This window comes from Pinus tabuliformis, chromosome 4_2 (genome assembly GCF_031772625.1).
Source record: "Pinus tabuliformis cultivar Carrire ecotype Pingquan chromosome 4_2, CPIR1, whole genome shotgun sequence".
In the NCBI taxonomy this organism is placed as follows: Eukaryota; Viridiplantae; Streptophyta; class Pinopsida; order Pinales; family Pinaceae; genus Pinus; species Pinus tabuliformis.
This window is the reverse complement of record NC_142304.1, coordinates 1,160,535,678-1,160,549,571: the sequence shown is the minus strand read 5'-3', so window position 1 is coordinate 1,160,549,571 and position 13,894 is coordinate 1,160,535,678. Positions and strand designations below refer to the sequence as shown.

General features: G+C 32.9%; 1 protein-coding gene across 4 annotated transcripts in view; it reads left to right on the top strand.

Annotated features, from left to right (window-relative positions):
• The first annotated feature begins 10,709 nt into the window (after positions 1-10,709).
• MLO1 (Seven transmembrane MLO family protein) overlaps positions 10,710-13,894 on the top strand; it is a 344,076-nt gene continuing 340,891 nt past the window's right edge. For 3 of the 4 annotated variants that reach the window (XR_016259154.1, XM_089424735.1, XM_089424733.1), the window contains exons 1-2: positions 10,844-10,980; positions 11,083-11,264. Coding sequence is in view for 3 of the 4 variants with exons in the window: in XM_089424735.1 (XP_089280861.1) it covers positions 11,145-11,264 (120 nt within the window). In the remaining variant the exon portion in view is untranslated. Of the gene's footprint in view, positions 10,981-11,082; positions 11,265-13,894 lie in introns of all 4 variants that reach the window. The other variant, XM_089424734.1, reaches the window with a different exon arrangement.

The window sequence follows — 13,894 nt, the reverse complement described above, 5'->3', positions numbered from 1 at the left end:
TTAGTCGCTTCTGTTATCTTATATGGCTGTGAGGTTTGGGGTTGCAGCATCTCCAGAGAATCATGGAGAAATATTGAGCAAATCCAGAAGCGTTTATAACTTATAACTTGAAAATTAAAAGTAATACACCCTATCCTATTCTCCTTATAGAAGCAGGTATTTCCCCTATTGAGAGAATAGCTATGATTAGGTTTCTACTGTACAAGCACAAACTCAATAACATAGACGATCATAGACTTCCTAAGCTAGCTTTAAATTCCAGCCAAAACCACCTAAGGCTCAATCGGGGGTGGCATAAAGACACAAGGGCCTGGTTAAACTATTGGGAGATCAACGAGAATGATGCATTGCAAAACATAAATAACATTAAAGATATTGTTACTTCTAAGTTCAAAGAAAAAATGTGGTGTGAGAAAGATTTAGCAGCTAAAAGAAAATTAAGTTATTATAAGAAGGTCATCAACCCCACCCTAGAAGATCAAAAATATCTCTCTATTTTAACTAGCTCAAAGAAGAAAATTAATATAGTAAAGATTAGAACGAATTCTCATGAGCTCCATAGTGAAATGGGTCGTTGTGCAGTTCCTAAAACGCCATGGATGGAAAGGATCTGCCATATATGTGAGAATAGGAACATCGAGGATGAAAACCACTTCCTCTTAGAGTGCCCCGTGTACAACCACATTAGATCTCAATTTCACAATCTTTGTTACAACACTGACCTTCCTAGCCTTTTACAATGTCAAAATTATACTGAGCTCGGGAGGCTTCTCTCCAAGCTTTTTGAGCATAGGAATAAAATCTTAAATCAAAATAAATAATTTGTTTCTTTAGGTCCAATAGACCAATGTTTGGTCTCAGCGGACGTTAACCATCATCATCACCATATATATATTCCTCTTATCATATAAATTAAACTAATGATGATCATGGTATTTAATAATTTTATTTTAGTTCATAAACATATAAAAACTATTACCTTAATAAGAATATTTTTATATAGAAGTGTGAAATTTATTTAATATGAATAATGTTATAAACTTGGTGCAAGGCAGCATAATCCTTGTCATTGAGTGGATGTTATGTTTTTAGGAAAATTACATATTAGTATCTGAAATGGAAAAATTATTTGCCTACTAATAAAGAATGACTTGCATAATTTTTTGGTGGGTAGTAACCACTTATTAAGTTTGCACATTTACACTTTTACTCCTACACGTAGGCAATAACTCCCGGTAGATATATTTATTTCTATCTTGTTCCTATTAGTTTTTTATGCAAATGCTTGCTTAAATTATGGTGGGCTGTAAGTTTTCGAATTAAAACTTCTCTAATCCATACTAGAATTATTGAGAAAACTTTCGGCAATAATCACATAGGAGATGTTTTGTCCATGCAAAATGGAGAGTCAAATCTTACCATATCATTAAATAGAGAGAGCGTTGTAGAGAACAATTAATTTTCAATGGTTAAAATATAATAACTATTTTTGAAAAATATTATTTAATAATAAAATATTTCTAATGTTAAATTTGACAATTAGAGTCAAACATTTTTTTTTAATTAATTAATTAATTAATTTGAAAATAATAACAAATTAAGTCAACACAAAAAATATTAAGTCTACAAAAAAATAGAAAATAACTTATTTATTTTTTTATCATTAAAAAAATAAAAAATAAAAATAAAATAAATAAATAAACATAAAATAAATAAATCAATCAATCAAGCCCAAGGGTTAGCTCAACTGGTTGAGTCCTCGTTGTTAAGTGCCTCGCCGATCGGGAGGTCACATGGTCAATTCTCCTCGACGCCCTTGGGGTTAGGCCCTGCTAGTCTAGCCGACGGGCTTTAAAGGATTCCCTCCCTTTCCCGTGGATGTAATAACCACCCAGTGTCTCCCTTCGGGGTTGATCTGCCCTGGTTTTCCTGTGGATGTAACGACCACCCAATGTCTGCTTTAAAAGATTCCCTTTCCCGTGGATGTAACGACCACCTAGTGTCCACTTTAAAAGATTCCCTTTCCCGTAGATGTAACGACCACCCAGTGTCTCCCTTAACGGCCACCCAGTGTTTGTGAACCACAACGTAAAAAAAAAATAAAAAAAATCAATCAGTCAAACACAACAATAAAGGTAAACTACAAATGAAAAATTAAAAGGAACATATAAGAAAAATAAAATAGAGAAATCAATATATATATATAAAATAAAAATGAGAATGAAAAATAAAAGTAAAAATAAAAGCAAAAGAAAATAAAATAAAACATTAGTGAATAAGAATAGAAAATTATTAAGAAGATAGGGTCGGGACTTAGCGATTGCCAATTTTCCTTCCATCGCCTCTCTTTAGATTACTAGGCTTCCTTTCGATTTCTATGGCTTCTCTAAACTCGCGATGATGGAAATGACTAATTCTAGCAATGACTTGGGCCTCTTCAATGCAAATATGATGTTTAGACTTTTCTGCATGTTCTGCTAGAGCTGAGGATGAAAATGACTAATTCTAGCAATGACTTGGGCCTCTTCAATGCAAATGTGATGTTTAGACTTTTCCGCATGTTCTGCTAGAGTTGAGGATCAGGTCCTCCCATGTTTGATGTCGGCTACGTGCTCATGAATCCTTTGATTAATTGAGCAACCAATCTCACCAATGTAGGGAGTTCCACAAGAACATGTGATGACATAAACACCTTTCATATCATATGAACCTTAAAAATGAAAAATCATTACACAAATATTTAAAACCAGCCTAGATCCATCATAACTTCGGACTTCGGATCTAGGCATCTCTTGAGGTACAAATCTATTGTCTGAGTGCAAAACTTGAAGAAAGGTTTTCACCTCAAGACATTTGATCCCTCTTGGAGGTTGATAGATACAAAATTAAGATGGATCTAAGTTGGTTTAATTATTAATTTTATTTTTTTAGTTTAAATTTTATTTTTATGTAATTTCACTAAGTCAAAATGTTTTAATTATTATTATTATTCTCTAATTATAGGTCTCTGTGATCAATAACTTGTCACCTAAGAAATATTTGGTGAAAATCACATGAGAAATTTTTGGTCTATGTGTTTTGAACCATCAAGTGTGGTTCATCTTTGGGACTAGATGAAGAACCAGGTCTTGGCATCAAATTAAACAGATGTAGAGAGATGTTTTCTAGCCATTATAATATAAAGTTAGCAGTAAATTAAAGAATTATTTGATTAATAAACAATTTATTTTTACTTTTAATAGTTGACAAATAGATATAAATAGCGAATTAAATTAATTTTATTATTATATTTTAATCAAAAGGAAGATGATATAAAAATAACTAAAAATAAATAATAAAGTGGTCAAACTAATAAAGTAAATAAAATAAATAACATTAAGAACAAAAGGAAGACAAATTTAAAAATAAAATAAATAGAAATCATGAATTAAATTAATTTTATTCTTATTATTATTAATATTTAAATCAAAAGGAAAGTCTTATAGAAATAACTAAATAATAAATAGTAATAAAAAAGAAATAATAATAATAATAATAAAGAATTAAAAAAAAAAAACCTAAACTAAACTAAACTAAGGAATATAAGGCACCAACTAATACTCCAACCACCGCCTCATTTCAATTTCCAAGGCTTACCTAAACTTACAGTGAAAATGATCAATTCTTGCAATGAACCTGGCCTCTTCAATGCATATGTGATGTTTTGTCTTTTGCGCATGTTCTGCCAAAGCAAAGGAGTGAGACCTTCCATGTTTGATGTCAATTGCGTGCTCATGAATCCTCTGATTTATTGAGCAACCAATTTCACTAATGTACGGAGTCCCACATGAACATGGGATGACGTAAACACCTTTCCCATCTTTAGGGTTCACAGGGTCCTTCAATGATCTCAGTGAGCTTTGAATAGTTTTTAGGGGCCTAAATGTCGAAGGAACCTTATGCTTCTTCAAGATCCTTGCAATCTTATCCATGGTCCCTTGGATAAAGGGAAGATGCACCCCTAAAAACTGATCCTGATGATTTTTTTTTTTTTAATTGTAAAACCATTTTTAGCCTTAAGGAAAACTCTAAGACACTGGTGCCTACTATAACCATTCTTATTAAAAACATTAAGGAGATGTATTTTTTCCTCATTGAGGTGATGCAACGCCCTTTTGAGCAAGGAAATGATGTGGATTAACATGAAGATATTGCATAGTGTGAGTTTTCTTTTGAAAAATCTAGTGGGAGAAGAACCATCATCTCTTTTTGAAATAAGAACGTCTGAGGAAAGACAAGCTACCATCGATTTCACATTCCATAGTAAACTTTATGGAACTAGATTGATTGTTAAGATGTCAGAAAAAGAGCTCCAACTTTTCCTGACCATCAGACCAGATGACACAAGTGTCATCCACAAATCTTTTTCCAAAGATTAGGTTAAAATAGAGCCGAGGACAAGGCCTTGGATTCAAAGTCCTCCATGAACAGATTAGCCACTACGGTGGAAATGGGGGAACCGATGGCCACCTCACAGGTTTGTTCATAAAATTGCCGTTAGAAACTAAATAAAGTAGGGGTAAGAAAGATTTCAACCAAATAAGCCGCTACTAGATTTTATGAATAGAGCAACTGTTTTAGAAATATTCTTTAAGGGATTCTTATTAAGTTTTCTGTAGCTCACACTTTACAAAGGAGATCTAACATTTTTCTTGTTTAATTTAATTTTTATTTCTTAACACTATTACAAAGGTGATCTAGCATTTTTCTTGGTTAATTTTTTATTTTTTATGTAATTTGATTGGGTCAAAATGTTTAGATAACATAATATAACATGACATCACAACATCTTTCCTAGATGGAGAGTGTCTCTGACAAAAAAATTTAATAAAATAAAATTAAGAAATATACATATTTACAAAATATTTTGATTGTGAAATGAGAGGTGATTTTTGGGCATGTGGTATTGATGAGCCATGGTGTGGTATGGTTAATAATATCCATGGTAAAGTGGGGTGAGTATCCATGGTTAAAAATCTTATTATATTGTAAGTATTATTTTGATTGTGAAATAAGAGATGGTTTTTGGGCATGTGGTATTGATGAGCCATCGTATTGGCCCATGGTATGGTATGGTTAATAATATCCATGGTAAAGTGGGGGTGAATATCCATAGTTAAAAATCTTGTTATATTTTAAAAGTTAAGTTTTTATGTGCTTATTAATGAAATTTCAATATGGTTACAACATTATTATTTTAATTCATATGGTAAAATGGATCTTAATTTCTAGCTATTATTTATATCTTAATGTGATAGAGGTGTAGATATATATCTCAAAAGTAATTATAATTTTTTCTTTCTTTTAGATTTAATAAAAAAATGTTATAAAATTAAACTCAAATAAAATATTTATAAAACATTTTGATTATGAAATGAGTTTATGGGCACATTGTATTGATGGCCCATGGTATTGTAACAAAACCTATTTACAAGTTAATAATATCTATGCCAAACATATTCTTATATTGTAAGTTTATTTCAAGTATTAAAGTTTTGATGTGCTTATTAATTAAATTTAAATATGGTTCAAGAATCATTATTCTATTTTATAAGGTAAAATGGATCTTAACTTATTGTTGCTACTTATAAGTTATATATTTTAATGTAATATATATATTATGATTTTCTTTTATCTAAAAAACTATTCATAATTTTATTAATAAAAACAAAATTACAATGTAATAAATTGAATTTTATTATTTTTATTACTTCTAACTTTTTAAAGACACTACAACATCTCCCGCACACTTGACTATACTTATAACTTATATGTTTTAATGTAATATATATATTATGATTTTCTTTTATCTAAAAAACTATTCATTGTTTTATTAATAAAAACAAAATTACAATGTAATAAATTGAATTTTATTATTTTTATTACTTTTAACTTTTTAAAGACACTACAACATCTCCCGCACACTTGACTATATATTATTTGTAACCCTGCAAATGTTTACCAATCCTTTATGTATTATAAATTTGACATATTAATATAAATTCAACAGATTAAGCGGATATGTGAAAATGTTTACAAACTTTCTTACATTACACCTACACATCACTTCTACACTAGGCTGTCTCGACGCAATCATGACATAAATATTGCAACTACATCCAAAAATTATGGCAAAAAAATATGGGGTAGTTATGGTCAAACCAATGTTTGAAAACTATTTTTTCCAATAATGTTGATTTTTTATTTTAAAAGTTAAACATTATAACTTGCATTACACCTACACTTACAAAATTTCTTACATTACACCTACACATCACTTTTATACTAGGTTGTCTCGAGGCAATCATGACATAAATATTGCAACTACATAAAAAAATTATGGCAAAAAAACACATCACTTCTATACTAGGCTGTCTCGACACAATCATGACATAAATATTGCAACTACATCAAAAACTTATGGCAAAAAAACACATCACTTATATACTAGGCTGTTTAGATGCAATCATGGCATAAATATTGCCACTACATCAATAAATTATGGCAAGAAATATGAGGTGGTTATGGTCCAATCAAATGTTTGAAAAATATTTTTTCTAATAATGTTGATTTTTTATTTTAAAAGTTAAACATTATAACTTGCATTGGTCAATGCTAAACTAATAGTGGCCAACCTAGAGTTCTGCCTTGACAGAGACTAAGAATCAATATATATTCATCTTAACCCCAAATTTATTAATCACCAAGAAAATTCACATTTTCCAGGCGTACTCAAAAATAAGTTTACACCTAGAAAAAATTAATTTCTCCAACCTAGAGTTACACGGACTAATAAATAATATATATTCATCTTAACCCCAAATTTATTAATAACCAAGAAAATTCACATCTTTCCAGGTGTATTAAACTCAAAAATAAGTTTACACCTTGAAAAAATTAATTTCTATAAGCACTTAAGACCGTGTGGACCCTAAGAATATGAAATGTGTTTATGTTCATCCCTTGTTCTTGTGGGACTCCCTACATTGGTGAAACCAAAAACTCAATAAATTAAAAAATTCATGAGCACCGAGGAAAATACTAAACACCATATATATATAAATAATAGTTATTCCTTTTAACGCTTTTTCACTTTAATAGATAAATTTTAATTTTAATCTCATAACCTATATTAAATTATAGTATTTATGTTGTTATTCATAACTAAATATTTATTTAGTCAAAATTGAATAAAATTCTTAATCAAACCTATATATAAATTTATATATTTATTTAATTAAAAATCTTAATATTTTTTATTTAATCTAAATATATTTGTTTAAATATTTAATCAAAATTTAAATAAAAAAACAAAAATAGATAAATAAAATATTTATTTACTCAAAACTAAATATTTAATTATTCAAAACTATATATTTATTTATATTTTCTATTTAATTATTTATTTAGTCCAAACATATTTAATTATTTAGTCAAATCTTAAATTAATTAAATAAATAAAATATCTTAAATTAATTAAATAAATAAAATATATTTTATTTATTGAGTAAAAAATTAGATAATTATTTATTTAGGTAGTCAATTCTAAATATTTATATATTTATTTCGTTTGTGCTTGGTTTATTCATGTTTGGACCTTAATAGGTTAATTAGGTGTATTAATATTAAATATTTATTTCGTTTGTTCTTGGTTTATTCATGTTTAGACCTTGATAAGTTAATTAGGTGTATTAATATTATTCAGTAGGTGTATTAATATTTAGTCAAAATTAATTGTTAAACTTTGATGGTCAAAAAATTAACTCGCTTCGTCGCTATCACAATTTAATCGAGTTGTATTTAGTGCGACTTTTTTTAAGCTTTTCGAGTGGGTTTTTCTCGTTAAATTTCTCTAAAATCCAGCAACAATTTATTGAAATCACAAGCTTCATGGGTAATCCCTGTGCAATCAAAGTGTCCCAGGGGCTTTTGAGGGTGTTGAATCCATATATATATAGTCAAAAAAACCAGTTTATATAACACAAATCAAGATTTCACCTCAATTTTTTTCACTGGATTCTAACACTGGAAAGTCCAAAAAATCGCACTAAAAACAACTCCCAATTTAATTTCTACATCTTGTCCCAATAACACGTTCACAAAAAACTCTAGATATAATTAGTACCGAAAAATATCCCGACATTCAAAATAAATATGTGTTAATATAACTAAATTTCAGTAAAAAAATCCAAAATTTAAAACATTTATAATCTACTTCACATTAATATCGATACTATTTTAATTATATATTCTAATTCATTAACATGAAAAATAATTATATTTTAATTCATTAACATGGAAAACTCCTTAAAATAAAATAAACATTAATATTAATCACCATGAATATCAATGAACTTTTTCAATTAAAATCAAATTTAACAATATAATATACACAAAAAGTGCTTAAAATAAAACAAACATTAATATTAATCACCATAAATATCAATGAACTTTTTCAATTAAAATCAAATTTAACAATATAATATACCAAAAAAAAGGTGCTTTTCAAGGTAAAATAAATATGAATCATTCATTAAAAAGTAAAATAATAATACTTTCATATATAATATATTAAAATATATATTATTTAATTTGACTTAATTATTATTTATAACAATACAACTTAACAACTCGCTGAAATAATTCAATTAAAATCAAAATTAACAATATAATATACACAAAAAAATGCTTTTCACGATAAAATATATATGAATTATTTTTTTTTTCTCGGCAAAATTAACTACTAGTATATTAATATTTACAGATAACTTTACAAACAGAGAGTCTGGCGACCCAAGGCCTGCTGCGGCTCAATGGATGCATATTCAAACGAGTACAAAAGCCACGCTGGGCCTTATGAACCAACATCAAAAAACTGAGAATTTTCAAAAAGACCCACGCAGGGGCGATTCCCAACTGACTTACCATTCAGACTAACTAAGGTACTTAAAGACATAAACTTGAACTTATAAAAAAACCAGGCAATCACCAAGGATTTGCGCCCGACCAGAGATTAAGTACCCACTGCCATGGTGGAAACCGCAAGCGTTACCAGACAGAATAAAACCACAGACAACCGTGTGACATAGGAAATTGCGAGTATTCTTACCCCGAAGCCCGACATGAGTGCAAAAAGCAAAAACCCAGAACCACCCGCCAGAACTAATCCTCTGGCTCTTCATCCATTGCTGACGGGTTGTGCACAGGTTTCGACTGCTCAGAAGCTCGAGGCTGGGATGAGGGTTGAGAGCGGCCCGACATTGAATTACCCTCCTCACTCGCCGACTCCCCCACTGGGAGCTTACCTCGACCAATTGCTGACCCTTCCTCATCAGTTGACGGCTCCCCCATTGGGAGTTTGCCTTTGCCATGCATGACATTGTCCTCTGCCAGAACCAGAGAAGAGTCTTCTGCGTTCTCCTCCTCAATTTGGGTGAATAGCACAGAAATATGGCCGTTAATGCCTGGATTTTCCCCAGAACTACCCAGAGTAAATATAACCGAACCAAAAGCAGGTAACTTGTTCTTCCCACCGCTTGAGCTGCCCACTTCCATGACTTGGCAGGGCTGGATAGGGTTGGCTCCCATCCTCCGGTGGCAGTAACAACAACAACAGTGATGATGAATATCAGCAGCTGGAGGGCGAGAGGATTCTCCACGCCAGGTTCCTCTGCGACAAGGAAATCTCTCTCGCACCATGGCAGCCCCCAAGCTTTTGTGCTTTTCCCAAACAGACAAGGTCCAGCAATGGAGCTGCTCCTTCCCCACAACAGACACGCCCCAATTTGAGAAAGGGCAATGCTTAAATAGGCTAAAGACCAGTCCGAGGAGCGCAGGCGAATTCTGGTTCGCGGCCCAACACTCCACCTCCTGCCCTCCGCATAGACTCTTACCACTCTGCAAATTCCTTTTCCCATTATGAGCTCCCGTCTCCAGGCAATCCTCATTCTTAAACCGCCCTTCATTACCAATGAAAAGACCAACAGTTAATGCCTCCCGCAGGCGAACCATACTCTCCCCCATCGCCATTAAGATAGCTCAGAGGCCGCGTATGACGGAAGGTACTAGCGGCGGATAACATTTAAGGTAGGAGCTCCATCACGTGGCAGCCCATGGCTGTCATGTGGCTCCCCGTTGAATAACCAGCTGCCACCCACATCCGGGGAAATATATATGAATTATTAATTAAAAAGTAAAATAATAATACTTTCATATACAATATATTAAAATATATATTATCTAATTTGACTTAACTATTATTTACAGCCATACAACTTAACAACTCGCTGAAATAAAAAAGGCTTAACCCACTTTTAATAATTAAACACAACTGTCACACTACTAACTTTCATTCACCAAGTCGTATCATAAGAAGCTGTTAGCAACAATTCAACTTTAAAAATGGTGTCATAATGACCTGTTACTACAGTGTAAACAGCAAGGCGAATCTCTTAGGCATAAAAGAAAAACACAGACCAAAAGGGGGGCGGAAACACACAGCAAAGATTATGATAAACCAACTATATATTTTATCCTACACTTTGATTACAAATATTGAGAATTAAATCTTTATACCAATCCTCCGTCACAAGATTCAAATCAAGGATCCCAATGTATCAAAAATACCATGTTTTGGCTTTATGCATCCTGGCATCGGACATCACATTACCATGTTTTGGCTTTATGCATCCTGGCATCGGACATCACATTTCGGGATATTTCGGGACCGGCACGTGATGCCAGATTTGTCACAAAATTCTCACGACCCACGGCCTTTTGACAACACCATTAAGCCGTAGTCTAACTAGCCGTAGGTATTGTCTCGAAAGTTACGGAAATTCCGGTCTGAGAGAAAATCTTGCTTTTTGTAATACCCACCCAATTGGCTTTTGTCTCGGGGCTTAGAATGTTCTAAAATTTGTATCTGTTCTCGAGTTCCAGGTCTGGTCTTGTCATTTACACATAGCCTGTACTTTTTGGTCGTGTCTGTGTCTGTATATATATTATATTTGGAAGTTGGGTGCCATCTGTTCATTGTTGCAGATTGCTGGTTGGGCATCAGTCCGTGCGCTGAGAAGGCCTTGTTGTTGTTTCAATTGAGATCAATGGCAGAAGAGACCGAAGGCTCTCTCAAGTACACACCGACATGGGCAGTTGCAGTGGTTTGCACCATCTTCGTTACAATATCTCTGTTGCTGGAGCGAGGCATTCATCGGCTTGGAAAGGTGAGTCAGAGGCGTTGTCCTAAAGAACTCATTTTTCTGTTGGATATTTATCTCAGATAAATCGCTGATATATGTATACATATAGGCTATAAAACAACCAACACCATGATACAGCCCTTGATTTATTAACCCAATTCAACACACTACATTTTTTGAATTGAGGGTTGCCTATGTGAATATGCATATTTCATGAGATTTCAGGATTGTCCTAGGAACAACACTGTACGAGACGCTGCGCGGTTATGTTGATTTGGCACAAGGACAATGCCATCAATCAGCTCATGGGGATGTATGGGGGAGCATCTGAGGAGTTATAAGTGAACCTAATTTTTTTCAGGCATTAAACATTGTGTTCTATACATGGACGCGGACTAATTGATTTTTACAACTAGGCTCCCCTCTTTTAAGCGATTGGTTGGATTCTCTCGAAAATGGTGATTTCAGTAGTGCCTCATGTCACCAGACTGCTATTTGGGGAAATTAGATTGGAGATTCATCAGTTGTCAGCGCAGATCTCCTAAGCAGAACGTGCGTGTTTAATAAGCACGGAGTTCTGTGTTACATTTGAGCCTTGAGCTTTACCAAATCAAAATCAAATTGTTTTGAGTACATAGATTTATATATCTCTGGACATATTTCATCACCATATAAAAAATATTGCACCCAAGAACAACACTGCGTGGGTCTTGATTAGGTTTAGGAATCTCTTGCACAATTATACTTGGTTTGGTATGGGAAAATGTCCCCAATCAACTCATGGGGATGTATAGTGGAGCATCTCAAGAGTTAACAAGGCGACCTTGTTGATATGATGTATATATACATTTTATGTTTTTCCTTTTTGGGAATTGCTGTAAGAAACATTTCCTTTTTTAGAATTGCTTTAAGAAACATTTCCTGAGGGGCTGCACGGTGAAGAGTGAACTTTCTTTTGCTTAAGTTACAGGCCTGAGGGCTATCTATTCTTCGCCTAAGACCCAGCCTCATATTTTTAAAAGTCATGTCATAGTGGTGGTACCACAACGACAATGAAACGGTTGAAGACAGCTTAACACTCACCAATTAACCAATACCCCATTGGCTATATCCATTTTATGTTAGAATTATGTTTTACATTCAAGTGAGATGACTCCCTTGGTTTTTGGATTTGTGACCTGTGGTATTGAGATTGTTGCCCATAGCGTCGACCAGAAGCTTGTGATGTAGAATTGGTTGAATTGTAGGAAACATTGATTTTATTTGAGGTTTGAAGTTTTGAACTCACCCATTTGACCATAAATGGTTTTTAGCTAGTCTTTGGATGCCGGGAGAAGTTTGCAGGGTCTGCTTTGTCCTATATATTGCTTTGGAGTTTCAGACTATAACCATAGACAGTTAGTGCCTATGAAACTTTTTGAGAATTGAAATGGATATCCTCTATAAAATTTGAGGGTGGTGTCCACAGAGCTGTTTGTGAACTAAACTGTCTCAAAATGCCACATGTACCCATGTTCTAGTCCAATGAGGTGTTATTTGGTTTTTATTTTTATTTTTTGCATGTTGATCTAGCAAAGCTCACTCCATGCTTTTTAGCATTCACGTTCTCAACATGGCTTGGGAGGTCCATACTGGCCTTGTTTCTTAAAAAAAGCAACATGAAACAGGCATGAATTGTTCTTTAAGATGGAGTGAACATGGAAATGCAATTCTGTAAATAATTTTCTTTGGTGATGGAAAAATCTATGGGGTTTTTTTGTTTTGTTCTGTTTTGTTTACTTCCAAGTTCGAGGCTTTGCCTTTGGCGCATTAATGCTAGTAAGGTATTGAACCAGGTGTATTTTCTGTATAATATGAAATTTGATGGTACATTCATATGGTTGTTTCTCAACTAAGATGCAAGAAAATAAATATGTTGCTCCATTATTGTCCCACATATCGCCTTGGCAGAAGTAACCTGATATATCATGAAATGTTGTTTCAGGCACATGGGACAAATTCATTCCAGTCAGTCAAATATATCTTTCCCTGTTTCAGTGGGCCTTGAATATGCTTCCAGTTTGTGTCTTACAATTTTCCTTAAAATCTTGTCTATCAATTATATCAGCTGAATGAAAATAAATCTGTACTCAGTATCTACCATTAGTGGGCTTCCTGCACTCGTCTCTAACTGGAAATAAACCATTAACTGTGATTTATACAGCCCAAATTATAGGTTTTGAGCTTAGTTTAAACTTTAAGTTGCCTTTTTGGAGTAAGAGAATAGGACAATGAAGGTATAGCACTGTTTTCCAGAGGAATGGGAGACGAGTTTCCAAGTAAGCTCAGATAAGCTTATAACAAGGTAGAAGTTGTGGGTCAAGTCCGAGGTGAACAAGAAACCAAAGGTGGAAACTATAACAAGTGCCACTGTTCTTAGGCATTACTAGATTGAATTAGCTATTTATGTTTAAACTTTAAAGCTAAATTTTCAATATTAAGGATTTAGATATTTCTTTATCTCTGCCCTTTATTGTTAAAATTGGCAACTAGGGCCAAATTCCACTTTGGACAGCTCATTTGATAGAGATAATTATTGTGTTGAATTCCTCTTTTCGAGAGGACCAAAATCGACCTAAAGATCACTAAATTTGGACAAGGAGAAATGTGTTTTT